The 25,149-nt window shown below is 36.2% G+C and overlaps 1 protein-coding gene across 1 annotated transcript in view; it reads left to right on the plus strand.

Annotated features, from left to right (window-relative positions):
- The window catches only part of UBA6 (ubiquitin like modifier activating enzyme 6), a 106,185-nt gene that overhangs the window by 41,651 nt on the left and 39,385 nt on the right, over nucleotides 1-25,149 (plus strand). The window contains exons 8-17 of the mRNA XM_066279576.1: nucleotides 971-1,093; nucleotides 3,877-4,000; nucleotides 8,190-8,293; nucleotides 9,999-10,061; nucleotides 10,814-10,890; nucleotides 11,472-11,538; nucleotides 16,705-16,848; nucleotides 18,975-19,042; nucleotides 19,848-19,926; nucleotides 20,778-20,858. Of these exons, the coding sequence (XP_066135673.1) occupies nucleotides 971-1,093; nucleotides 3,877-4,000; nucleotides 8,190-8,293; nucleotides 9,999-10,061; nucleotides 10,814-10,890; nucleotides 11,472-11,538; nucleotides 16,705-16,848; nucleotides 18,975-19,042; nucleotides 19,848-19,926; nucleotides 20,778-20,858 (930 nt within the window). The remainder of the gene's footprint in view (nucleotides 1-970; nucleotides 1,094-3,876; nucleotides 4,001-8,189; nucleotides 8,294-9,998; nucleotides 10,062-10,813; nucleotides 10,891-11,471; nucleotides 11,539-16,704; nucleotides 16,849-18,974; nucleotides 19,043-19,847; nucleotides 19,927-20,777; nucleotides 20,859-25,149) is intronic.

The raw sequence follows: 25,149 nt of genomic DNA on the forward strand, positions 1-25,149 counted from the left end.
GCCTCCACTGACTCCTCAGAGCTATGGGAGCTGTACACAGACTGGGGGCACAGTTTTTTCCACACACCATTTAAGTTTGTTTCCCATCTCAATTAAGTTTTTATGGGAGTGAACACCGTAAACTCTGTATGTCATATGTTTAGACTGTGGGACTGTCGTAACCAGAGGACCCCCTATATGCCTTTTTGGATAGTAAAAGCAGTACATGATCAAGTAAGAAATAGTAGAAACATGAGAACATTTTCTTTACTGATTTAGAATGGAGAAGTGTGCACGTATAATAAAAATTATTTTCAATAACATATTTATGATTCTATTTAAGAATCTGATTTTTACCTTTCATGATTTTGATATACACTTTCTTCCTCCGCCCTTTTTCTGGTGACTTCACTCTTAACTTTTACTCGATTCTGTTTTCCATTAATTCTACTGCTTTTGATGAATGGATACACCATTCTTTTCTAGAAGAAAAGTAAGAATTCACTGCTAGACCATTAAAGTAAGATAACCTGTTTCTTATATACTATGCTTGACTTTTTGGGCAAGGCAGGGAATTTTGTTATTTACAAGTCATAGAATAATGATGATGTACTGATGAGTGAGCCCTGATGTACTGATCAGGAGAGCCTGGTGAGGTCCTGAGTTAGGGTGGAGGCCATGTGGATGCAGAGAAGTGGATGGATTTGAGATTTGACCTGATGAAAGCTGTAGCTCGGAGTGGATTAGTGGGAGAGGTGCCTTTAATTTTGTAACATTAGATATCTAGTCCCAAATACCAAAATCTATGATTCCCAAACCACTTTACAGACTAATAATTTAACCTATTCATGTTTTACTTTATATCCCAAACGATATACTTAATTGTAAGTGAAATTGTCATAAAAAGGTCCAGAGATAGTTGAGCTGGGTTTTTTTTTTCCTTTATATAAATACAGTAGACAGGCTTGAACTTGTTTTTTTTATTTTACAGTTCATCAGTGCCGATGTACATGGAATTTGGTCACAGTTATTTTGTGATTTTGGTGATGAATTTGAAGTTTTAGATACAACAGGAGAGGAACCAAAAGAAATTTTTATTTCAAATATAACGCAAGTATGATTGTATATGTATATTATTATATATGTATAGGATTGATGTTTTTAGTTGATATGAATACTGTTTTTTTTTAAAGGTGTTATTAGCAAACTATTATAAGATGCATTTTCTTTTCAGTTGTTTTACAAGATTTTAAGGCAAGTCATGAGTGAATTTTTTTAATTTTTCCATTGATTTAAAAAGAGTGAGAGAGAGGAAGGGGAGATAGGGAGAGTGAGAGAGAAGCATGAGCTTGTTCTTCCTCTTAGTTTTTCCATTTAGTTGTACACTCACTGATTGCTTCTCGTATGTGCCCTGACTGGAGATTGAACCCACAACCTTGGCATGCCAGGACAACATTTCATCTACTTTCAATCTGGCCAGGGCCTGTTCATTTTTTAATCCATTATATTAAAGCTAAATTTAAGTTAGACTTTTAAAAGAATATTTTTTATTTCTTCTAACATTATATAATAATTGGTAGATCAATATTTGCTTGTCATAAATTTTTAATTTTACTTCTGTTTTCTATATAATGTTTCTATGAGATATGAACTATGATTCAGTGTTTGCTGAATGTTTGTTGTGTCAGATCATAGATGTACTATGCCATAGTCATCTGGTCCAACACTGTGACCGCAGGAAGGTGCACACTTAAGTTATCATAGACAAAAGCTGTTGTATTTTTATTTATTTTCTTTTTTGCATTTTTCCGAAGCTGGAAACGGGGAGGCAGTCAGACAGACTTCCGCATGCACCCAACCGGGATCCACCCGGCATGCCCACCATGGGGCGATGCTCTGCCCCTCTGGGGCGTTGCTCTGTTGCATCCAGAGCCATTCCAGCACCCGAGGCAGAGGCCACAGAGCCATCCTCAGCGCCCAGGCCATCCCTGCTCCAATGGAGTCTCGGCTGTGGGAGGGGAAGAGAGAGACAAAGAGGAAGGAGAGGAGGAGGGGTGGAAAAGCAGATGGGCGCTTCTCCTGAGTGCCCTGGCCGGGAATCGAACCTGGGACTCCCGCACACCAGGCCGACGCTCTACCACTGAGCCAACTGGCCAGGGCCTAAGCTGTTGTATTTTTAAAACATTATTTAGTGGAAACAAAAAGTTTTAAGAATTAATTAATCTTCAAATCAAAGTCTTTTGATATCAGGTTAGCTTAGTTTTTTATTCTCTAAAAGAATTGGAAAAGTTATTATGATACATTTTTACTCCTCTTCGTAGCCTAAGTCATTAACTTCATTTGCACTTTTTATAATCAATTTACACTAAAAGCTCAAAAGAAGCCAACATAAGTGAATGATAATATGCTTTTAATAGTATTTGTGCCTCTCTCTTTATGCTTTATTTATTTATTTATTTTTTCTGAAGCTGGAAACGGTGAAAGACAGTCAGACAGACTCCCTCATGCGCCCGACCAGGATCCACCCGGCACGCCCACCAGGGGCGATGCTCTGCCCCTCCGGGGCGTCGCTCTGCTGTGACCAGAGCCACTCTAGCGCCTGGGGCAGACACCAAGGAGCCATCCCCAGCAGCCATCTTTGCTCTAATGGAGCCTTGGCTATGGGAGGTGAAGAGAGAGACAGAGAGGAAGGAGGGGGGCTTGGAGAAGCAAATGGGTGCTCCTCCTATGTGCCCTGGCCGGGAATCGAACCCGGGTCCCCCGCACGCCAGGCTGACGCTCTACTACTGAGCCAACTGGCCAGGGCCTATTTTTAAACCTAATATAATATTGTCCTTTAAACCTAATATAAAATAAAATATAATTATTTTTTTTTAATAGAAGTTCATTGAAAAATTCTGTGTATCTCTCTGCTTACAGAATGGGTTATATTGTTCAATCTTTTACCTTCTGCAGTTGTTTTTAGTTTATTCATGAGAATATCATACAGTTAGAATAAGTCCCAAGGAGAGTATAGATCCTGGTATTGCATTGGTATTTTCTTTTATTGAATAGTGCAGGAAATGTGGAAGTCATCCATAAAGAATTAGAAATTATCGTAAATGTATGCATTTGACTTACCTGTGAGAAATTATTTCTCATTAAAAAATTCTTTATGAATTGTTTTTCTTGAGATACTAGCAAACCCACATTACATTAATTTTATCAACATGTTTGTGATCATAATTTAATTTAAATTATTAAGCAGCAAAAGAATTTTTAGAATCTACACAGTTATGAAAGAATTAATTTCATTAGATTTCATGTAGATTAAATTATCACCTTATTCAAGCAGCATATAGGATTATATGCATTTAGGAAATATCTGAACCTTTGATCTGTCTCATCCATCCTCTGGTGAGATAAGCTAATTTGTTTCTATTTTTATCCTGGGAAGTGGCTGGGCTATATAGCATGTCTTTGCTTTAAAGTGTTAGGTAAGCTTTAAAGTACTAGTTTCCCAAATTTAAATCTGCATCTTCCTTCTTACTTTTCTTTAATCTTCAAAGTTAGACTCTCATCTTTTATGCACACAGTTACATTTGGTAACTTTTGAGTGTTTTTTATAAAGTACCAAGAATCTTTGAATCTAATATATTTGAACTCCTATGTACAATCTCTATTTCCTCCAAGCATAGAAATTATATTTTAATCGTTTTTAATAAAATAATGAATTGATATTATTTTGTGACAATTCTTCAAAGACTTGCTTTTACTAAGGAAGGAGAAGAATGGCTTGGAATTTTGGGGACTGTTTGAGAATTTTATGATTACATGGTAATTTTTGTGTGAGATTTAGAATTTGTAAAAAAAAGTAGTACATGAACTTGTTTGTTAGTAGATTGCTCTTATTTTTAGGCCAATCCTGGCATTGTCACTTGCCTTGAAAATCATCCTCACAAACTTGAAACAGGACAGTTTCTAACATTTCGAGAAATTAATGGAATGACAGGCTTAAATGGATCTACACAACAAATAACTGGTAAGTTGACATGTTTTATTAGTTCATTTATTCTTACTTATTCTGTACTTTCATAATTCAAACACTATACTCACTGTTGAGAATACAACATCAACTCAGAGAGACATGATGCAGTTTTCAGCCTCAAAACATTTCATCTAAGTGAGATGTTAACATTAAGTATTGATGGTATAACAGGCATTCTGGGAACTCTAAACTTAACAACGAAATCTACCCAGTTTTAGTGCCAAGTAGTACAGACAAGGTGTCTTTATTAAAATTCAAAGATTGTATTGGCTTAGGAAGGTGATGAAAAGATAATTAGAAAAAAAAAGAAAGAAAAGATAATTAGATGCAGAAACAAATAGAGATAATACAGAATTCAGGGAACTGAATGATATACTATGGCAGGGCTGGCAGTGGAAGTAGAGATAGCAAGAGTCCTAAGACATCTCAGAGAAAACATATATCTTTCATGATGGGTGAGTACTGGACAACTTATTTATTCACTTAGGAAATGTAAGAAAGGGAGAGGATTTGGAGAAAAGATAATGAGTACAGTTTTGGCTTCTGGAGTGAGGTGACAATGAAATATTCTAGTGGAGATAATATGTTTTTGGTCAGTTACTTGGATAAAAGAAATGAATGGATGTTACTGCAGGCAAGTTTGTGGGTTTGTTGACAAGAAAGAGAAGGAATCTGGTTTGTTTTTTAGCAGACTAAGGTGAGATCATTGCACAGTAGAGAGTGAATATGCCAAGACCAGAGGGAGATTTGAGGAGAATAAACATTTTAAATAATAGGATTATCAGGCACCATTTAGGGCCCATTTGAAGTTGAAAATAATGAATTATAGGAGTTTTAGTCTGCATAGTTTGTGATTTTTTTTTCCTGTAGCCATGTTTGAGTTAAAGATATTGCTAGACATGCTGAAATTCAAAGAGGACAAGTTTGTACCTGTGTAGCTGAGGGTGATTCAGTTTTATCTTTAGCACATTTAAAAGCATAATTATATTTACTGCTGTATAGACTAGTAAATGGATTACTTTTTTTTTCTTTCAATGACTACAAAATGGATTCTTAGGAAAAGAAAAGGAAAAGTCAGTCCTTGTTACAAATTCTTTATAGAAAAATAACATTGGATCTATATTTAAGCATCTTTGATAACAAAACTATTGGATTTTGTTTCCCAGTCTACATCTATGTATGTGAACTACAGATTTACATCATTTGTATTAAAGAATTTGTATAGCCCTGGCTGGTTGCCTCAGTAGTAGAGAGTCAGCATGGCGTGTGGAAGTCTTGGGTTCAATTCCCAGTCAGGGCACACAGGAGAAGCGTTGATCTGCTTCTTCATTCCTCCCCCTCTCCCTTCTTTTTATCTCTCTTTCTCTCCCGCAGCCAAGGCTCCACTGGACCAAGTTGGCCCCAGCACTGAGGATGGCACCATAACCTTCCATTAAGCACTAAAATGGCTCCTGTTGCAATGGAGCAACACCCTAGATGAGCAGAGCATCGCTCCCTAGTGGGCATGCTGGGTGGACCCCAGTTGGGCGCATGTGAGAGTCTGTCTCTCTGCCTCCCTGCTTCTACTTAAGAAAAATACAGGGGGGAGAGAGAGAGGGAGAGAAAGGAGGGAGGAAAGGAAGCAAAGGAAAGGGAAAGGGAAAAGAAAAGAGAGAATTTGTATATGCTTTTGCAAATAATGATGTAACTAGTCATTTAGGATTATCTTTTGTTAATTTGGCATCCCTGCCATGGTGGGTTGTGATGATGGATCAGACTCTGAAGGATACATATGAAACCCCTGGATATCAAGCAATGAAAATAATCAAAACTCATATTTTATCCCCAAATTTCTTAGGGCAGAGATGGAATATTTAAATATAGTAGTTGTTTATGAATCTTTTTTTTTTTAAGAGGAAGGAAGATAGTGAGACAGACTCTCACATGCGCCCTGACCAGGATCCACCTGGCAACCCCCATCTGGGTCCAATGTTCAAATCAATCAAATTATCCTCAGTGCCCAGGGCTAACGGCTCACACCAATTGAACCACTGGCTGTGAGAGAGGAAGAGGAGAGAAGGGGGAGAGGAATGGGAAGAGAAGCAGATGGTTGCTTATATGTGCCCTGACCAGAGATCAAACCTGGAGCTTCCACATGCCAGATTGACACTCTATCCACTGAGCTAACCGGCCAGGACCATATGAAATGTTTTTTAACATTATTAATTGGTACTTAACTTGTTCTAGAGTAATTTTCTATTATTTGAAAAACATTTTTCAATAACTAAAAAAATATGTGCTTATTGCAGCTATACATATATGTATGTAAAATATGTTACATACTGTTTAAAACGAGTAAGCTACTCCCCTCTTCAGAGGTGATAGAAGCTAAGTTTGGTATTTATTCTGCTGATCTTTTTCTACTTAATTACTTAATGGGAGAAAGGGCTTACTGTTTATTTTGTTTAATTTATTTAAATAAGGAAATAGTTCAAAAACAATAAAGGCCAAATGTTTACAATGAAAACTTTTCTTTCTGCCTATGGCTTCAACTCAGTTCTCACCCATTCAGCTGGTTCTTCCTTTATTGTGTGTACTTGTGTGTACTACTAGGCTTTCCTTACACTTTTTTACATACAGTGTATCATATTTTGCATCTACCCTTTGCCTTTTCACAAGCAAAATAGCTACATGATCTTTTCACATCAGTAATTGCAGAACATTCTTTTTGTTTTTTTCCTTTAAATGATTTTTTAAGATTTTATTTTGATTTTATAGAGAGAAGAGACAGAGAGCAAGGGTAGAGAGAATAAGGAAGCCTAAACTTAGAGTAGTTACTTTCTCATATGTGCCTTAACTAGGCAAACCTGGGCTTTTGAACCAGTGACCTTAGCACTCCAGGTCAATGCTTTAACCACTATGCCACCACAGGTCAGGCTAAATTTTCTTTTATAGCTACATGATATTTCATAGTACAGTATAATTTTTATTTGCATTTTACATATTATGAATGAGAGTAAATATATATTCTTCAGTGTTAGGGCTATTTTTTTTTTCTTTAATGTGAATCATCTGTCCTTTGTCCTTTTTCCTGTTGAGTTGTTATTTTTTTTTTTTTTTGTATTTTTCCAGAGTTAGAAGCAAGGAGGCAGTCAGACAGACTTCTGCATACACCAGACTGGTATCCACCCAGCATGCCCTCCAGGGGGTGATGCTCTGCCCATTTGGGGTGATGCTCCATTGCAGCCAGAGCCATTCTAGCGCCTGAGGCGGAGGCCATGGAGCCATCCTCAGCTCCCGGGCCAACTTAGCTCCAATGGAACCTTGGTTGCAGGAAGGGAAGAGAGAGATAGAGAGAAAGGAGAGGGGGAAGGGTGGAGAAGCAGATGGACGCTTCTCCTGTGTGCCCTGACTGGGAATCAAACACGGGGCTTCAACACACTGAGCCAGGGCCTGAGTTGCTCATTTTTTTTAAACATTTCTTAAAACTTGTAGGGCATATTTGTCAGGCGTTTTTTATACAAATTTTTCTGGTTTGGCATTTGACTTTGCTTGTGATTGGCTTTTACTGTGTTTATATAATGCCAAATTAAAATTTTTCCTTTTATTACTTTTGAGTTATAAGTAGAAAAGCCTTTCTCACTGCAAAGTTTTAAAGAAGTTTTTCTCCCATGCTTTTGTCTTAATATTTTTGGCATCTTCTTCCATGTTTAAATAAATCTTTTACCCATTTGGAGTACTCTCCTAGATAGCATTATTCCCCAAAGATTTATTGAATATTTATATATTTCCTCACTGGTATGAGGTACACTCTCCTTAATTGTATCCCTTATGAGTCTATGTCTGAATTCTCTAATTCTGTTTGTGTGCCTGTCTGTACATGAGCCCATATCCCACTTTATTAATACCTGCTTAGGTGTAAATAGTACCAATATATTAATTATTGAGGCTTTATATTTAAATATCTAGTAAGCACCTGTCATTACTTTTTGTTTCCTTTGAATTTTCTTGGTTATTTTCAGTCCTTTCACATTGGAAAAATAATTTATCTAGCTCTCTACACTTATTCCCACCCACACACCACCTCCCAAGAAAAGATTTATACTGGGATCTTAATTTTATAAATTAGGGAAATTAACATCTTGATTATAAATCTTCACATTTAAATACCTATATCAGTAAATAATGTTTTTTTTTCTTTTAGTGGTATCACCGTTTTCTTTTAGCATTGGTGATACTACAGAACTGGAACCTTATTTACATGGAGGCATAGCTGTCCAAGTTAAGACTCCTAAAACATTTTATTTTGTAAGTATTTTATTTCTGCTTAAAAACTATTTCTCTACAAAAGTAGTGTGGCAGAAGAGAAAAAAGTAATAAAATAGTTAACCAAACAGTTAAAGACTAAGCAGATTTTTTAAAAATTTGTACCCACTTTGAGGAAAATTGTATCAATCTAAGGAAATGAACTGATATCAAAAAAAAAATTTTACAGCTAGAATACCATATGCATATAATTGAGGTATATAAATTACTCAATATAAATTGAGGTATATAAAAAAAAGGATCTACACCTTTGTGAATCATCATAGTCATACTTCTTTCTTACAGTTCCTTCATAAGACAAAAGATAAAAGGAGTATTTTTCTTTCATTGTTCAGAGAGAAGGGGGAAAGAGAGAGAAGCATCAACTCTTTATTCCACTTAGTTCCATTTAGTTGTGTACTTGTTTATTGCTTCTCATTCATGCCCTGACCTAGGATCAAACCCATGACCTCGGTGCTCCAGTGTGATGCTTTATGCACTGAGCCATCCAGCCAGGGCTGAAAGTAGTGTTTTTGAAAGATTTAACGGGCATCAACACTGTGTATATTTTTATTATTCACTTAGTTACATTTTTTAAATGAAAGGAATATTTCTTTTAAATTTTAATATTTTAAATTTTAAGACACAGTATATGTGTTGGAAAAATAAAGTAATTCCTATTGGCTGCCATCGAAGGGAAAGTGTAAATATCTGGATAGAGAAAATGTAGAGGCTATATGTATATTGAAGAACTCAGAACTCTCTTGCTGCTTAAATCCTTAGCTAATGCATTTCTGCTTTTTCTGGCAAGTTCTCAAGGTTTTAACTTGATTGTTTTTTCCTTTTCCAGAATAGTTATTAACTACAGTGCTTTACAAGGCTTTTCAAGCCAAAGTTAGAAGAACATATTAAAATAATTACTGATAGTCAAATCTGCCCCTGCCTTCCTCCTTTCCCTGTCCCACATTTTTTCAACTTTTTTTTTATTGAATGATCTTACAGAGTGAGGTAGGGGTGGGGAACGAGTAGTTGCTTCATTTTAGCAGTTGCTTGTCATATAGCCCAAGGTTTCAAAGCCCTGCAACCTCAAGTGTTCTAGTTCAATATTCTATCCACTGTGCCACCACAGGCCAAGGTCCACATAGAAAATTTTAACTTTGAGTATTCTAGTCTTGTCAGGCATAGCAAGACTTGATACCTTGATACTAAAAAAATATGGTAGCTTTTTAATTAAAACAATTTTTTTTTCAAGTATACAGATGTTTTTATCATTTCTTTCCACATTTATTATGTGGATCAGGTTGTCTAATTGCATTTAACATTAAAAAAATAATGAAGTGTGGTAATAAGACAAGGGGTAATAGGAAGAATGGTAACTATTTTATATTTTAGTTAAAATATAGTAGCCCAGGCTCTTGGTCATTATGGCTGAGCATCAACATACCAGTGGAAAGTAGACTTTTAGTACAAAAGCATTCTGTTTCCTGTTCAGTTGATTTAATTTAGTAGCTCAATCACTGTTAGCTCAGTAGATCAGTGTATAAATTATTCTTAATACTACTTAAAGAAACAACAAAAAACCCGTAGTAGCCCAACCTTATTTATTTCAGACTTTTTGGAAAGATCCATTACTTTTAGTGCTTAATATACTTTGTCAAGTAATGACTCATTTGCAATGGAGTAATTATATTGTTTTATTTCTATTTAGGAATCATTGGAGAAGCAGATAAAACATCCAAAGTGCCTTATTGCAGATTTTAGTGATCCTGAGGTAAATAAAGACTTTGGAGGTTTTAAGAGAGGCAGCAGAGTGGGGGGTTGTGATTGGTAAGAGGTTATAAAGTTAAAATGAAGTAATCATTTATATATCTTCCTATAAGATTTTCTTAATAAAGTTTCTATTCATATACATAAAGTTGACTCCCAAGGATTGAAAATAGAAATTTATATTATGGAGAAATGTTAAAACAATTGGAAAAAGTTTTATAATGATATATTACCTTTGATAACAATTTCAGTAATTTATGCAAAGGTGATATTAGTAAAAGATTTGACCTATGTAGTTTTATATAACTTTTTCCTCAAAACCTTGGAAGCACTTACTCTATTTTTTTTTTTTTTTGAACACTGGATATAATTTTATAGCTTTGAATTTATTTGTGATAAGGAAAGAATTATATTAACAGTTTCCAAATTTGTAAATGTTGATAAGGGAAAAAGCAGTGATCTTGTACAAACGTTTTGTTGGTGGTTGTTCACTTGTTACTACTCTTAAGTTTCATATAGATAACCTAGTAAGAACTGGTCATACCACCTGGGATTGAAACTTAGATCTGTTGCTTAAATACTGCTTTATTGCCTTACAGTCAAATCATTTAACTTAAGACTTAACTTCCTGCTCTGTTAAATAGAGATAATAGTATTAAGCTAATTCATTTATAGTAACAATTAAATATATTTTTAAATCATTAGCACAATGCCTGGCACATGTTACATTGACCAATTTTTTAATGTTCTAAATAGGCACCTTTACAGATTCACACAGCTATGCTTGCCTTGGACCAGTTTCAGGAGAACTATGGTCGCAAGCCAAATATTGGGTAATGTTCTTTGTTTGAAGTAACCTTTTTCTTTATTACAAAAAGAGTATTGCAGAAATTATAGATTAAAAAATTTAAGAAGTAACTAAGCCTCTTAAAATTGCATTACCAGTTGATACCCCAAACTATATAAACATTATTATTACTTCCTGGTCTTTTAAATCTTGTGGGAGTGGAGAGATTAATATATTAAATTGAAATTATAGTAAACAAGAATTTTCTCATTTTGAAGTGCTCAAAAGCTATAACTTTTTAAATAAAAATCTGAGAATAATTGAATTACAAATCCACTGTGGAATTTTTTACCTTCTAGCTTATTAAGTCAGTAGTACTGTTGCAAAGGGTTTTTACCTTATATATTTAAAACTAAATCTTATTTATGTAGTGTCCTATATTAGGTGAGCATGATTTTGAAGTAATTATTTATAAGCCAGTATTCAAGTCAGTAAAGTATTTTTTGCTCCTACCTATTGGCAAATTTTTACATTTTTTACATAGTTTTAAATTTTAGATTTGCATATGACCTGTTGTTTACAGCAGTTGAGAAAACTGAATTTGAGAACTTTTGTTATGAATCCTAGATGCCAAAAAGATTCAGAAGAGCTGTTAAAACTGGCAATATCTATAAGTGAAACCTTGGAAGAAAAGGTGAGTATATTTTATATATTAATTTTCTCTTACCTTTTGAATCCTAGCTTTGCTACTATTAACTCTGACAGTAGACAACTTACTTGACTTCTTTCTACTGTAATTTATAAATCAATAAAATGCAGTTAACCTGCCTCAGGATTGTTGTGAATGTCAGGTAATTTAATTTTGTGAAGTACTTAGAAGAGTATGTGGCATATAGTAATTAGAATTTGCCTCTGCTGCAATATTTTTAAAAATATTAGTATTATGTCTTCTGATTTACTTGGTTTCTTAATCCACTAACTCACCGTAAAGAGTCATTAGCTTTTCTATAAATCATCTATTTTCTATAAATCATTACATATTCATATTTTTAAATGCATTTTGCATATCATGTGTGGATATGTCACCTAGAAAATGGATTTTTCATGTTATGGTGCCGGTGCTTGTTGGCCAACAGTTTAATTTTAGCAGATATAAACATAGCAATGTTTGTGCACTTATTTGAAAATTGTGTTGTTATTTTATCAAAATGAAGGAGAAATAAAAGTCTTGACATTAGTAGTAAGAATAATATCTCATTTTATATTAAACCAAAGAAGAAAATAATAAATGTACTGAACAATAAATTGCTAGTCATACGTGAAAGATCTCTTATTTCATATTTAGTGGTTAGAAAAATGTATGAGAGGTCAAGAACTATATGGTGCCACTCATGTGGGATATAAAACAAAAAGTAACAAATGAACAAGCATATAAACACACACAAAAACTAACTCTTAGATAGAAACAACAGAAAGATGGTTACCAGAGTTAGAAGGGTCGTGGGTGGTTGAGCAGGAATGAAGAGGTCAAAGGAGATCAAATGCAAGATGACAGATGGAAAGAGACTAGACTTCAGGTGGGGAGCATACACTACACATGTGATGTATAGAGTTATATGCCTGAAATTTATATGCTATTAACCAGTGTTATCACAATAAATTATACAATAAAAATGGCCAAAAAATAATAAAGTTAATAAAAAGTATGAAAGCTAGAAATAGATTATTGAAATCTGTGATTAAGAGGAAGGATGTGATTAGGGATTTATCAGGTTTATTGGAATAAAATTTAAAGTAAATTTCACCCTATTTAAAATAGTGTACAGTTATTTATACAAATTCTGTATATAATTAATTCAACTTGACACAGTGAATTCAGAGTGTCCAGCTGTATATCCACCACCACAATTAAGATATAAAACATTTCCATAATGCCAAAAGTTCCCTTTAAAAGTGCCTCTTTATAATAATCACCGTCTTCACTCACAACTAAAACATAGCAATCACTATTATTTTGCCTTTTCCAAAATGTCATATAAATGTAGCCTTTTGATTCTGGCTTCTTTTTACTAAAGACAATGATTTTGAGTTTTATCCATATTGTTACATGTTCATTCCATTTTATTGCTGAGTAATATTCCATTTTACAGACAAGATGTACTACAGTTTGTCTCTGCACCAGTTGGTAGATTTGCTTTGTTTCCAATTTTGGCAGTTATGAATAAAGCTGCTACAAACAAGTGCATGCAGATTTTGGTTTGGACTTATATTTCTCTTGTCTGGACACCTAATATACGTAATACTCTATTACAGAGTCACATGATAGATATATATTTTAATTTTTTTTATAACTGCCAAATTGTTTTGCAGAGTTGCTTTCCATTATACATTTCCACCAGAAATGTAGAAGAGTTTGAGTTGCTCTGCATTCTTTCCATAACTTTGTATTGTCTGTTTGTTTGATTTTAGTCATTTTAAAGTATGTGCATTGGTTTCTCATTGTCATTTTAATTTGCATTTCATTAATGACTGAATTTGAGTATCTTTTCATGTGCTTATTTGTCATTCATATCTCTTTTTAAACTGTCTTTTCAAATCTTGGTCTACTTTTTGATAAGGTAGTTTGTTTTCTTTTTAATTGAGACAGTTTATCAGATACTTGTTTTACACATATTAGTTTATATTCTGTGGGTTGTCTTTTCCTTTTATTATATCCTTTTGAAAAGCAGTTTTTAATTTTTTTTTAATTTTTTTACAGAGACAGAGTCAGAGAGAGGGATAGATAGGGACAGACAGACAGGAACAGAGAGAGATGAGAAGCATCAATCATTAGTTTTTCATTGCGTGTTGCAACACCTTAATTATTCACTGATTGCTTTCTCATATGTGCCTTGACCACAGGCCTTCAGCAGACCGAGTACCCCTTGCTTGAGCCAGCGACCTTGGGCTCAAGCTGGTGAGCTTTTGCTCAAACCAGATAAGCCCTCGTTCAAGCTGGCAACCTCGGGGGGTCTCGAACCTGGGTCTTCCGCATTTCAGTCCGATGCGCTATCCACTGCGCCACTACCCGGTCAGGCAGAAGTTGTTGTTTTTTGTATTTTTCTGAAGCTGGAAACGGAGAGACAGTCAGACAGACTCCCGCATGCGCCTGACCGGGATCCACCCGGCACGCCCACCAGGGGCAACGCTCTGCCCACCAGGGGGCGATGCTCTGCCCCTCTGGGGCGTCGCTCTGTCTAGCGCCTGGGGCAGAGGCCAAGGAGCCATCCCCAGCGACCAGGCCATCTTTGCTCCAATGGAGCCTCGGCTGCGGGAGGGACAGAGAGAGACAGAGAGGAAGGAGAGGGGGAGAGGTGGAGAAGCCGATGGGCGCTTCTCCTGTGTGCCCTGGCCGGGAATCTAACCCGGGACCCCTGCACGCCAGGCTGACGCTCTACCACTGAGCCAACCGGCCAGGGCCCAGGCAGAAGTTTTTAATTTAAGATCATTTTTTGTGGTTTGTGTTTTCTTCTTTAAACCCAGAGTCACAAAATTTTTTCTCCTAAGCTTTCTTCTAGAAGTTTTATGGTATTATGAATTCATTTTTGTATACCATGCAAAGTATAGCCCAGGTGTACATGACTATATTTTGAATTCATTAGTTTTGTACTTTTGTGAGTTCATTACTTTTTTTTACATCTTGCCAGGTATATATAGATCAAAGTTTTTGGGGGGTTTTTTTTGTATATGAACATTTAGTAATTCTAACTGTCTAAAAAACAGTTCTTTTCTTACTCATTTTTAGTAACTTCTGAATCAACAATTTATTGACCATGTAGATGTAGGATTATTTCTGAACTCTCTTATTATCATCTGATTCTTTCTGTTCTTTTGCCAGTACCATCTTATTTTGATTATTCTTGCTTTATTAATCTTAAAATCAGTTTTAGTCTCTAATGTGTTACTCAGAAAAAGCTCAGAATTACAGTATTCCCTGATTTCTTACATGTTTTAAATTTTTTCTGTAGCCTTCCTACTAGAAAGGCAGCTGGAATGGGTACAAAATTCTAGACTCTTTTCTTCAGTGATATCTTTGTATCTTATCTGATACCAGCTTAATTTTATTACTCATAAATAATCTGGTCTTTTTGCATTGAGGCTCTATTTTTTTCTATAGTTTTTCATCTGTTAAGTCTAATCGTTTTACCAACTTATGTCTTAAGGTTGATTGTTCAATTTTTTAAAGTACAGTGTGTCCGTAAAGTCATGGTGTACTTTTGACCGGTCACAGGAAAGCAACAAAAGACGATAGAAATGTGAAGTCTGCACCAAATGAAAGGAAAACTCTCCTAGTTTCATACCTATTGACTGCAGTTCGATGTGGGCTCATGCACACATTTTTTAGGGCTCCTTAGGTAGCTATCCCGTATAGCCTTTACAGACTCGTCACTGACTGATAGCCTACCAGAATGGGGTTTCTCCACCAAACTGCCGGTTTCCTTCAACTGCTTATCCCACCAAGTAATGTTATTCCTATGTGATGGTGCTTCGTTATAAACGCGCCGATATTCACGTTGCACTTTGATCACGGATTCGAATTTAGTGAGCCACAGAACACACACTGAACTTTCCTCTGTACTGTCCACATATCGACTGGCATGGCCGTGGGCTGCTCCGCTGTATACACGGTGTTATGTCATAATCTGTGCATGCACACATGCTGCCACATCATCCTACAGAAACTGGGAGGGTTTTCCTTTTATTTGGTGCAGATTTCACATTTCTATCGTCTTTTGCTTTCCTGTGATGGTCAAAAGTGCACCATGACTTTGCTGACACACTGTATATTATGAGCCCATTTTGAAACAGTTTCAGATTTTCTTTTATTTATTTATAGCTTCTCTTCTTTTGGGGTAGAATGTATTATTTTATTTCTTATTAAATTTCTAATAAAGTAGAGTATTTTCTGTCTTCTGTTTTCTCACATCTCCCAAGTGATTGCTAAGGATATATAATCACTAAATAAAATTTCCTCTGCCTTGTAATTAGTTTGATAGAGATATTTTCAGTAGGTGAAATGTTTTGATTCTAACTTGTTTCCTTCTTACATTAGCTTTATAAATTTTATTTATTTATTTATTTTTTACAGAGACAGAGAGTGAGTCAGAGGGAGGGATAGACAGGGACAGACAGACAGGAACGGAGAGAGATGAGAAGCATCAATCATTAGTTTTTCATTGCGCATTGCAACACCTTAGTTGTCCATTGATTGCTTTCTCATATGTGCTTTGACCGCGGGCCTTCAGCAGACCGAGTAACCCCTTGCTGGAGCCAGCGACCTTGGGTTCAACCTGGTGGGCTTTTGCTCAAACCAGATGAGCCCACGCTCAAGCTGGCAACCTCACGGTCTCGAACCTAGGTCTTCTGCATCCCAATCTGACACTCTATCCACTGCGCCACTGCCCGGTCAGGCATCATTTTATTTTTATATCCAATTTTCTGTGTTTAAGGTTTTTCATAGTTTTTATTAAAACGTGTTTTTTTTAATTCCAGTTGTTTCTAAATATTGACAGACATCACAGAACTGTTACTTAACAAAAACTATAAATGTTAGATATTTCAGTTAATTCTAAATGGTGCCCTGGTGTAACAGTCAAAAGCAAAAATGGCAGGTGCTGATAAGAAAAATACTGCTTAGGGTAACACACAACCGAGTCTTTTATTGCGAGATTAGAAGTTTTTTAGGACTTAAAATCTATTTAGTAGAGAAAGTGAGTTACTTTTTTTTAAGTTAAACAATAATAATTATCACATTAGTTAAGTCATTGAAATTTTGAGCATACTGTGTGAATACCGTTGTCTTTCACGGCTTATGTTTCAGCCTGAAGTAAATGCTGATGTTGTGCGCTGGCTCTCTTGGACGGCTCAAGGCTTTTTACCCCCACTTGCCGCAGCAGTAGGAGGTGTTGCCAGCCAAGAAGTATTAAAAGCTGTGACAGGGAAGTTTTCTCCTTTGTGCCAGTGGGTTAGTTCTGTATTTTAATTTATTTTATATTTAAGATTTATATATCTATATAATGAATGTCTACTATGAATTTTAGTATTAATACATTATAAAAGCTACCTTAAAATGTTTTTTGATTCATGAGAGATGTGATTGATAAGCCATCAAAACTTAATTCTGTGATTGAAACTGATCCTATCATATATTGAGGTTATTTGAGTGTAATCCAGGTTGTATTCTAGGATATATTTCTCTAATATGAGAGTGAGGGAATGAATTTTCTATCCTTATACTTAGTCTGTTTATTATTACTTAGCATTCACGAGCTCTCAGAACCCTTGAACTTGTCCTGTGGAATGTTTGGCTTTATATACTATATCATAAGATTCCTTTTTCAGGTAGAAAGCAATGAATGGTCGATTTGAGGAAAAGATAGCATAAAAACATCATGAGATGCAATTTAAAAAATCCCTCATTTCTGTTACCAGAAGTAATAATTGGCTGATAGTATCAAAGGACTTGCTTCAGGCCTTTACTTTTTTTGAAAAACTAAACATTTTGACTATAACATTTATCATTTTTTTATGTTTTAAGAAGTACCCCACATACTGCTGTTTTGTTGCTGAATTATTTGGTTTAATTTAACTGTACAATTTCATTTATAAAAGTCTGGATTAGACATGGCTGTTAACAGCATGGGAAATAATATAAATTACGTTAATAATAAAGATTCTGTGTTACATAAGTGAGTAATAACCTTTCCGTCATGTTCAAATTTAGCCACATAAGTATCTTACCTTTCTCATTAACTTAAACTAATTCGTTTTGGTATAAGTGACAAATAGCTGAAAAATAAACAGATTAGGTTCTTATCAAAGAGCAATCAAATTACTGTGGAGGCGTAAAAAATAATTTTTTTTTCACATTCCACGTTCTTTTAGCAGAGCTTATAATCAAATTAAGAGGAGACAGATTACCAGGAGAAAATGTCTAAAATTTATTGAGGATGTACCTGTGGGGGTACCATAAGAATATGAGACTCCAAGGAGGCATCGGGCGAGGGAGGCAGGAGCTGGGGGTTTCAAAGGGAATGTAAGCAATTTATACATAGATGAGAAAGAACAAATATGGATATGGTAAACAATTTCTTGCTGGGCCATCCAGAGATGGTTGGAGACAGAGGAAAGTTCAAGAAACAGGCTTTGCTAGATTTCTGCCTGTCTGCCACATTTAGTGTAATTTGCTAAGTGATGTTTCCTTCCTTTCAGCAGATTTTTCTATCTGAATTCCTTTATGCAGCTAAATGGAGAGGCTCTAAAGTTCTTTCTGATTCTTTTGTGTCTTGATAACCAGCTTAAAATCAATTTCCCAAAAAGTATATGTTGGAGTGACAAAACTTTAGCCCCTTCATTACTTATTCAAATGTAGCTAAAATTGAATGGGGATTCCAGTGTTTTTATGTAGTTATTTGGAGGTGAAGTTTTCTTTTGTTTGTTAAAACAAACATTGTTAAGATGGCTAAATGACATGAATCAAATTGTATCTTTTAACAAATCTTCAGGTGGTTTTTTTTGTTTGTTTGTTATTGTTTTTTTGTATTTTTCCTTAGTTGGAAACGGAGAGGCAGTCAGACAGACTCCCGCATGCGCCCGACCGGGATCCACCCGGCACGCCCACCGGGGGGCGATGCTCTGCCCATCTGGGGCATCCCTCTGTTGCAACCAGCACCTGAGGCAGAGGCCATGTGGCCATCCTCAGCGCCTGGGCCAACTTTGCTCCAATGGAGCCTTGGCTGCGAGAGGGGAAGAGAGAGGCAGAGAGGAAGGAGAGGGGGAGGGGTAGAGAAGCAGATGAGCGCCTCTCCTGTGTGTCCTGGCTGGGAATCAAACCCGGGACTCCTGCACACCAGGCCGACGCTCTACCACTGAGCCAACCGGCCAGGGCCCAAATCTTCAGGTTTAATCCTTGTTTTAATAAAAGAATAAAGGAATGTCTGTTGTATAAAAACAATTATATTTTTTAATCTATTATTTTCTAAATTGGTATTTTATCATTAATTACCTTAATTAAATACAGAAGAGAACTACTTTTTCTAGTAATTTTAAGTTTTATACGTAGTAAGTTATGTTTTTATTGTCTACTTTAAGTTATACATTGAAGCAGCAGATATCGTGGAATACCTAAGCAAACCTGAACATGAAGAATTTCTCCCACGGTAATATTGGAATTTCTGTTGCTTTTTTCTTATTTGTATAGTTGTAAGAGGAAAGTAGAGTAAAAGAGATTTTGTTTTAACATGTAGCTATATTAAATGTCTTTCTGAAACTTAACTCATTTACTTCTATAGTCATTTTTTCTTATTTAGAGAGATGACATGCCATAATAATGTTGTATGTCTTTACCATTTTATAAATAATAAATTTAAAGATTTAAAAAATATATTTATGGGAATAGTTAGCATTCAAAATACCATTCTGATGAACAAGTGCTGTCTGCAACTTTTATATCAGTGACCCACCTTTTGAGTCACAAATCTGAGAATCTGATAAAAGCTTATAGATTCATTCTCCCCCAAAGACATGTACCTCAAAATTTCTGTCTTTGGCTGACCAGGTGGTGGAGCAGTGGATAGAGCATTGGACTGGGACGCAGAGGACCCAGGTTCAAAACAGCGAGGTTGCCAGCTTGAGCGCGGGCTTGCCGGCTTGAGCCCAAAGGTCGCTGGCTTGAGTAACGGGTCACTTGCTCTGCTGTAGTCCCCCTCCCCTTGTCAAGGCACATGAGAAAGCAATCGATGAACAACTAACTAAGGAGCCACACAAAGAATTGATACTTCTCATCTCTCTTCCTTCCTGTCTGTCTGTCCCTATCTGTCCCTCTCTCTGACTCTCTCTCTGTCTCTGTCCAAAAAAAAAATTCTGTCTTCAGTTTACAGGGCAACATTACATTTGTATTAACAATGAAACTAATTTTTAAAATATTTAAATGTCTTTGGTTTTTTGTTATGTTATGTTCTTCAGAGGAGACAGATATGATGCCTTACGAGCCTGCATTGGAGACACTTTGTGTCAGAAGTTACAGAATTTGAATATCTTCTTAGTAAGTATGAGTATTGACAAAAATAAATAATACATTCAGACAGCTATTGTATATTATCAAGTTAATTTCTTAGAGCAAATTTGACTCTCAAAAGAGTACAGTTTCTAACGTAGAAGACATTCACTATATGTTCAGAACAGGAATTTGCAGACTATGGCTGGCAAACCGAATCCATCTTGCTCTTTGTTAAGTTTCATGGACCATAGAAAATTTCATTGCTTTAAGTATTATCTAGGACTTCTTTTATGCTATAATAGTGGTTTGAGTGGTTGTGACAGACCATATGGCCTGCAAAGCTGAAACTTTACTGTCTGGCCCTTTACAGAGTTTGCCAACCCCTGATTTAAAGAATTAATACATTTAAAATGAAAATATGAGTATGATAGTTTTAAACATTAAATTTTCTAGAACTACATTAAAATTGGTTGGGTTCTATTTTCTTTTGCTTTCTTTTTTTTTAACCAAATGAAGGAATATATAGTGGAATCTGTCTTAAATATCCAAGGAATCTTTTTTGTTACAATGTTGCAGTAATGTTTTGTGTTCTTTGTTTCTGGTTTATGTTTTAAAATGTACTCACTGTTTGGAATTGTAAAATGTCCTCTGTTTAATGGAAATATAAATATGGACTTTTTCTTACTTGGTTTATACTTTTTTTCGTATAACTGGGACACTTAATAATGACATCGTAAAGCAGTTAAATACTTGAAACAAAAATGAATGACAAATGTTCAAATTATTTTTAAAAGTGTGTATTTCTTATAAGCTAACATTTGATGAAAATTCTGATGCAATTTCTCTTCAATAAATAAAAGCTCTGATTTTACTTAATCTATTTTTCTCCTCTATAGGTAGGTTGTGGAGCCATCGGCTGTGAAATGTTAAAAAATTTTGCTTTACTTGGTGTTGGCACAGGCAAAGAGAAGGGAATGGTAAGATACAAATTTTTGAGAGTTACAAGTTTATACATATTTCTGTTGGTGTCCATTTTTAAACTATTTGACTACACAGATATGAAGTATTAATTTTTTTATTTTAATTTATTGTGTTTACATAGATTCTAGTGTCTCCCAATGCATGCCCCCTCTCCCGTGTTCCCCACAACATTCCTCTTTCCCCCCTCTCCCAACGACCTCCCCCTTTCCCTCCAGGATTACCTTTTCTGCTCTCTATAACGTTGTTATGTGTATAATTTTACCAATCTCTTTCCCTTTTCTGATTCCTTCCTAACATCCCCTTTCCCACTGTCCATTTTCCCTCTGGACCCTATGAACCCCCCTCTGTCTCTATTTCACTCCTCAGTTCACATTGTTCATTGGATTCCTCAAATGAGTGAGGTCTTACGATATTTTTCTTTCTCTGCCTGGCTTATTTCAGTTAACATAATAGTTTCCAGGTCCATCCATGTTGTCATAAAAGATAAGATTTCCTTCTTTTCCATGGTTTCATATTATTCCATTGTATATATATATATTACTGCTTTTTAATCCACTCATCCACTGACAAGCACTTGGCCTGTTTCCATATCTTTAGCTATTGTAAACAACGCTGTCATAAACATGGGGTGGGGGGTGCATTTCTTTTGAATCATTGATGTGGTATTCTTGGGATATAGTCCTAAAAGTAGGATGGCTGGGCCTAAAGGCAGTTCGATTTTTAATTTTTTGAGAAATCTCCATACTGTTTTCCACAGTGGCTGCACCAGTCTGCATTCCCACCAACAATGCAGGAGGGTTCCCTTTTCTCCACATCCTTGCCAGCACTTATTCTGTGTTGTTTTGTTGATGAGCGCCATTTTGACTGGTGTGAGGTGATAACTCATTGTGGTTTTAATTTGCCTTTCTCTAATGATTAGTGATGTTGAGCATTTTTTCATATGCCTATTGGCCATCTGTATGTCCTCTTTGGAAAAGTGTCTATTCATTTCTTTTGCCCATTTTTGGATTGGATTGTTTGTCTTCCTAGTATTGAGTTTTACAAGTTCTTTATAAATTTTGGTTATTAACCCCTTATCAAACATATTGTCAAATATGTTCTCCCATTGTGTGGTTTGCCTTTTATTCTGTTCATATTGTCTTCAGCTGTGCAAAGGCTTTTTAGTTTGATATAGTCCCATTTGTTTATCCTGACCTTTATTTCCCTTGCCTGTGGGGATAAATCAGCAAATATATTGCTGTGAGTAATGTCAGAGAGCTTACTGCCTGTGTTTTCTTCTAGGATGCTTATGGTTTCATGACTTACATTTAAGTCTTTATCCATTTTGAGTATATTTTTGAGAATAGTGTAAGTTGGTGGTCTAGTTTAACTTTTTCCAGGTAGCTGTCCAGTTTTCCCAACACCATTTGATAAAGAGGCTGTCTTTACTCCATTGTATGCTCTTACCTCCTTTGTCAAATATCAATTGTCCATAAAGGTGTGGTTTATTTCTGGGTTCTCTGTTCTATTCCATTAATCTGTATGCCTGTTCTTATGCCATATCAAGCTGTTTTGAGTACAATGGCCTTGTAGTATAACTTGATATCAGGAAGTGTGATACCACCCACTTTATTCTTTTTTTTCAAGATTGCTGAGGCTATTCATGTTCTTTTTTGGTTCCATATAAATTTTTAGAATATTTGTTCTATATCTTTGAAGTATATCATTGGTATTTTAATAGGAATTGCATTGAATTTATAAATTGCTTTGGGTAATATAGACATTTTAATGATGTTTATTCTTCCTAACCACGAACACGGTATATGCTTGCACTTGTTTGTATCTTCCTTGATTTCTTTTATCAATGTTTTATAATTTTTCGAGTAGAAGTCTTTAACCTCCTTGGTTAAATTTACTCCTAGATACTTTATTTTTTTGTTGCAATAGTGAAGGGGATTGTTTTCTTAATTTCTCTTTCAGACAGATAATTGTTGGTATATAAAAATGCCTCTGAGGCCCTGGCCGGTTGGCTCAGTGGAAGAGCGTCGGCCTGGCGTGCGGGGGACCCGGGTTCGATTCCCGGCCAGGGCACATAGGAGAAGCGCCCATTTGCTTCTCCACCCCGCCCCCCGCTCCTTCCTCTCTGTCTCTCTCTTCCCCGGGCGCTGGGGATGGCTCCTTGGCCTCTGCCCCAGGCCCTAGAGTGGCTCTGGTCGAGGCAGAGCGACGCCCCGGAGGGGCAGAGCATCACCCCCTGGTGGGCGTGCCGGGTGGATCCCGGTCGGGCGCATGTGGGAGTCTGTCTGACTGTCTCTCCCCGTTTCCAGCTTCAAGAAAGATAAAAAAAAAAAATGCCTCTGATTTCTGAGTATTAATTTTATATCCTGCCACCTTGCTGAATTCATTTATCAGATCCAGTAGTTTTTTGACTGTGACTTTAGGGCTTTCTATATAATATTATATCATCAGCAAATAATGATAGTTTTATTTCTTCTTTTTCAATTTTGATGCCTTTAATTTCTTCTTCTTGTCTGATTGCTGTGGCTAGGACTTCCAGAACTATGTTGAATAAGAGTGGTGAAAGGGGGCACCCCTCCCTGTTCCTGATCTTAAGGGGATTGATTTTAACTTCTGTCCATTGAGTATGATGTTGCTGTGGGTCTGTCATAGATGGCCTTCATTATATTGAGGTATGTTCCCTGTATTCCCACTTTACTGAGAGTTTTGATCATAAATGGGTGCTGGATTTTATCGAATGCTTTTTCTGCATCTATTGATATTATCATGTGGTTTTTCACCTTTTGTTTATGTGATGAATCACATTGATTCATTTGCGAATATTGTACCAGCCTTGCCTCCCAAGAATAAATCCCACTTGATCATGGTGTATGATTTTTTTTCATATATTGCTGGATATGGTTTGCTAATATTTTGTTGAGGATTTTAGCATCTAAATTCATCAGGGATATTGGACTATAATTTTCTTTCTTTGTGTTGTCTTTGCCTGGTTTTGGAATCAGAATTATGTTTGCCTCATAAAAGGTGTTTGGAAGTCTTCCCTCCTCTTCAATTTTTTGAAATGGCTTGAAGATAGGAGTTAGTTCTTCTTTGAATGTTCGATAGAATTTGCCTGTGAAGCCATCTGGCCCAGGGCTTTTGTCTGTTGGGAGGTTTTTTTTGTTGTTTTTTTGTTTTGTTTTGTATTTTTTCTGAAGCTGGAAAAGGGGAGAGACAGACTCCCGCATGCGCCCAACCAGGATCCACACGGCACGCCCACCAGGGGGCGATGATCTGCCCCTTCGGGGGGGGGGGTTGCTCTGCCGCGACCAGAGCCACTCTAGCGCCTGGGGCAGAGGCCAAGGAGCCATCCCCAGCGCCCGGGCCATCTTTTCTCCAATGGAGCCTCGCTGCGGAAGGGGAAGAGAGAGACAGAGAGGAAGGAGGAGAGGGGGAGGGGTGGAGAGGCAGATGGGCGCCTCTCCTGTGTGCCCTGGCCGGGAATCGAACCCGGGACTTCTGCACGCCAGGCCGATGCTCTACCACTGAGCCATCCGGCCAGGGCCAGGAGTTTTTTGATAACTGTTTCGAGCTCTTTTGTTGAAATCGGTCTATTTAGGTTCTCTGATTCTTCCAGATTAATTTTTGAGAGATTATATTTTTCAAGGAATTTGTTCGTTTCACCTAGGTTGTCTAATTTTTTGGTATATAGTTGTTCATAGTATTTTCTTACACCCTTTGTATTTATGCTGTGTCAGTTGTTACTTCTCCGCTCCTCATTTCTAATATTATTTATTTGAGTCTTCTCTCTTTTTCTTGGTAAGTCTGGTTAAAGGTCATCCATCTTGTTTAACTTTTCAAAGAACCAGCTCTTCGTTTCATTGATTATCTGTATTGTTTTTTTAGCCTCTGTGTCATTTATTTCTGCTCTGATCTTTATTATTTCCTTCCTTCTACTAGCTCTGGGCTTTACTTGCTATTCTTTTTCTGGTTCTTTTAGATGCAAGGTTAAATTGTTTATTTGAGCTTTTTCTAGCTTCTTAAGGTATACCTGTAGTGCTATGAACTTCCCTCTCAGGACTGCTTTTGCTGTGTCCCATAAATTTTGAGTTGTATGTTTTTATTTGTTTCAAGGAAATTTTTGATTTCTTCCTTGGTCTCGTTAACCCATTCTTATTTAATAACATGCTATTTAGTTTCCAAGTGTTTGAATGTTTTTCAGTTTTTCTATTGTAGTTGATTTCTAGTTTCATGCCATTGTGATTCGAGAAGATACTTGATATGATTTAAGTCTTCTTATATTTGTTGAGG

Source organism: Saccopteryx bilineata, chromosome 5 (genome assembly GCF_036850765.1).
Source record: "Saccopteryx bilineata isolate mSacBil1 chromosome 5, mSacBil1_pri_phased_curated, whole genome shotgun sequence".
Lineage (NCBI taxonomy): Eukaryota > Metazoa > Chordata > Mammalia > Chiroptera > Emballonuridae > Saccopteryx > Saccopteryx bilineata.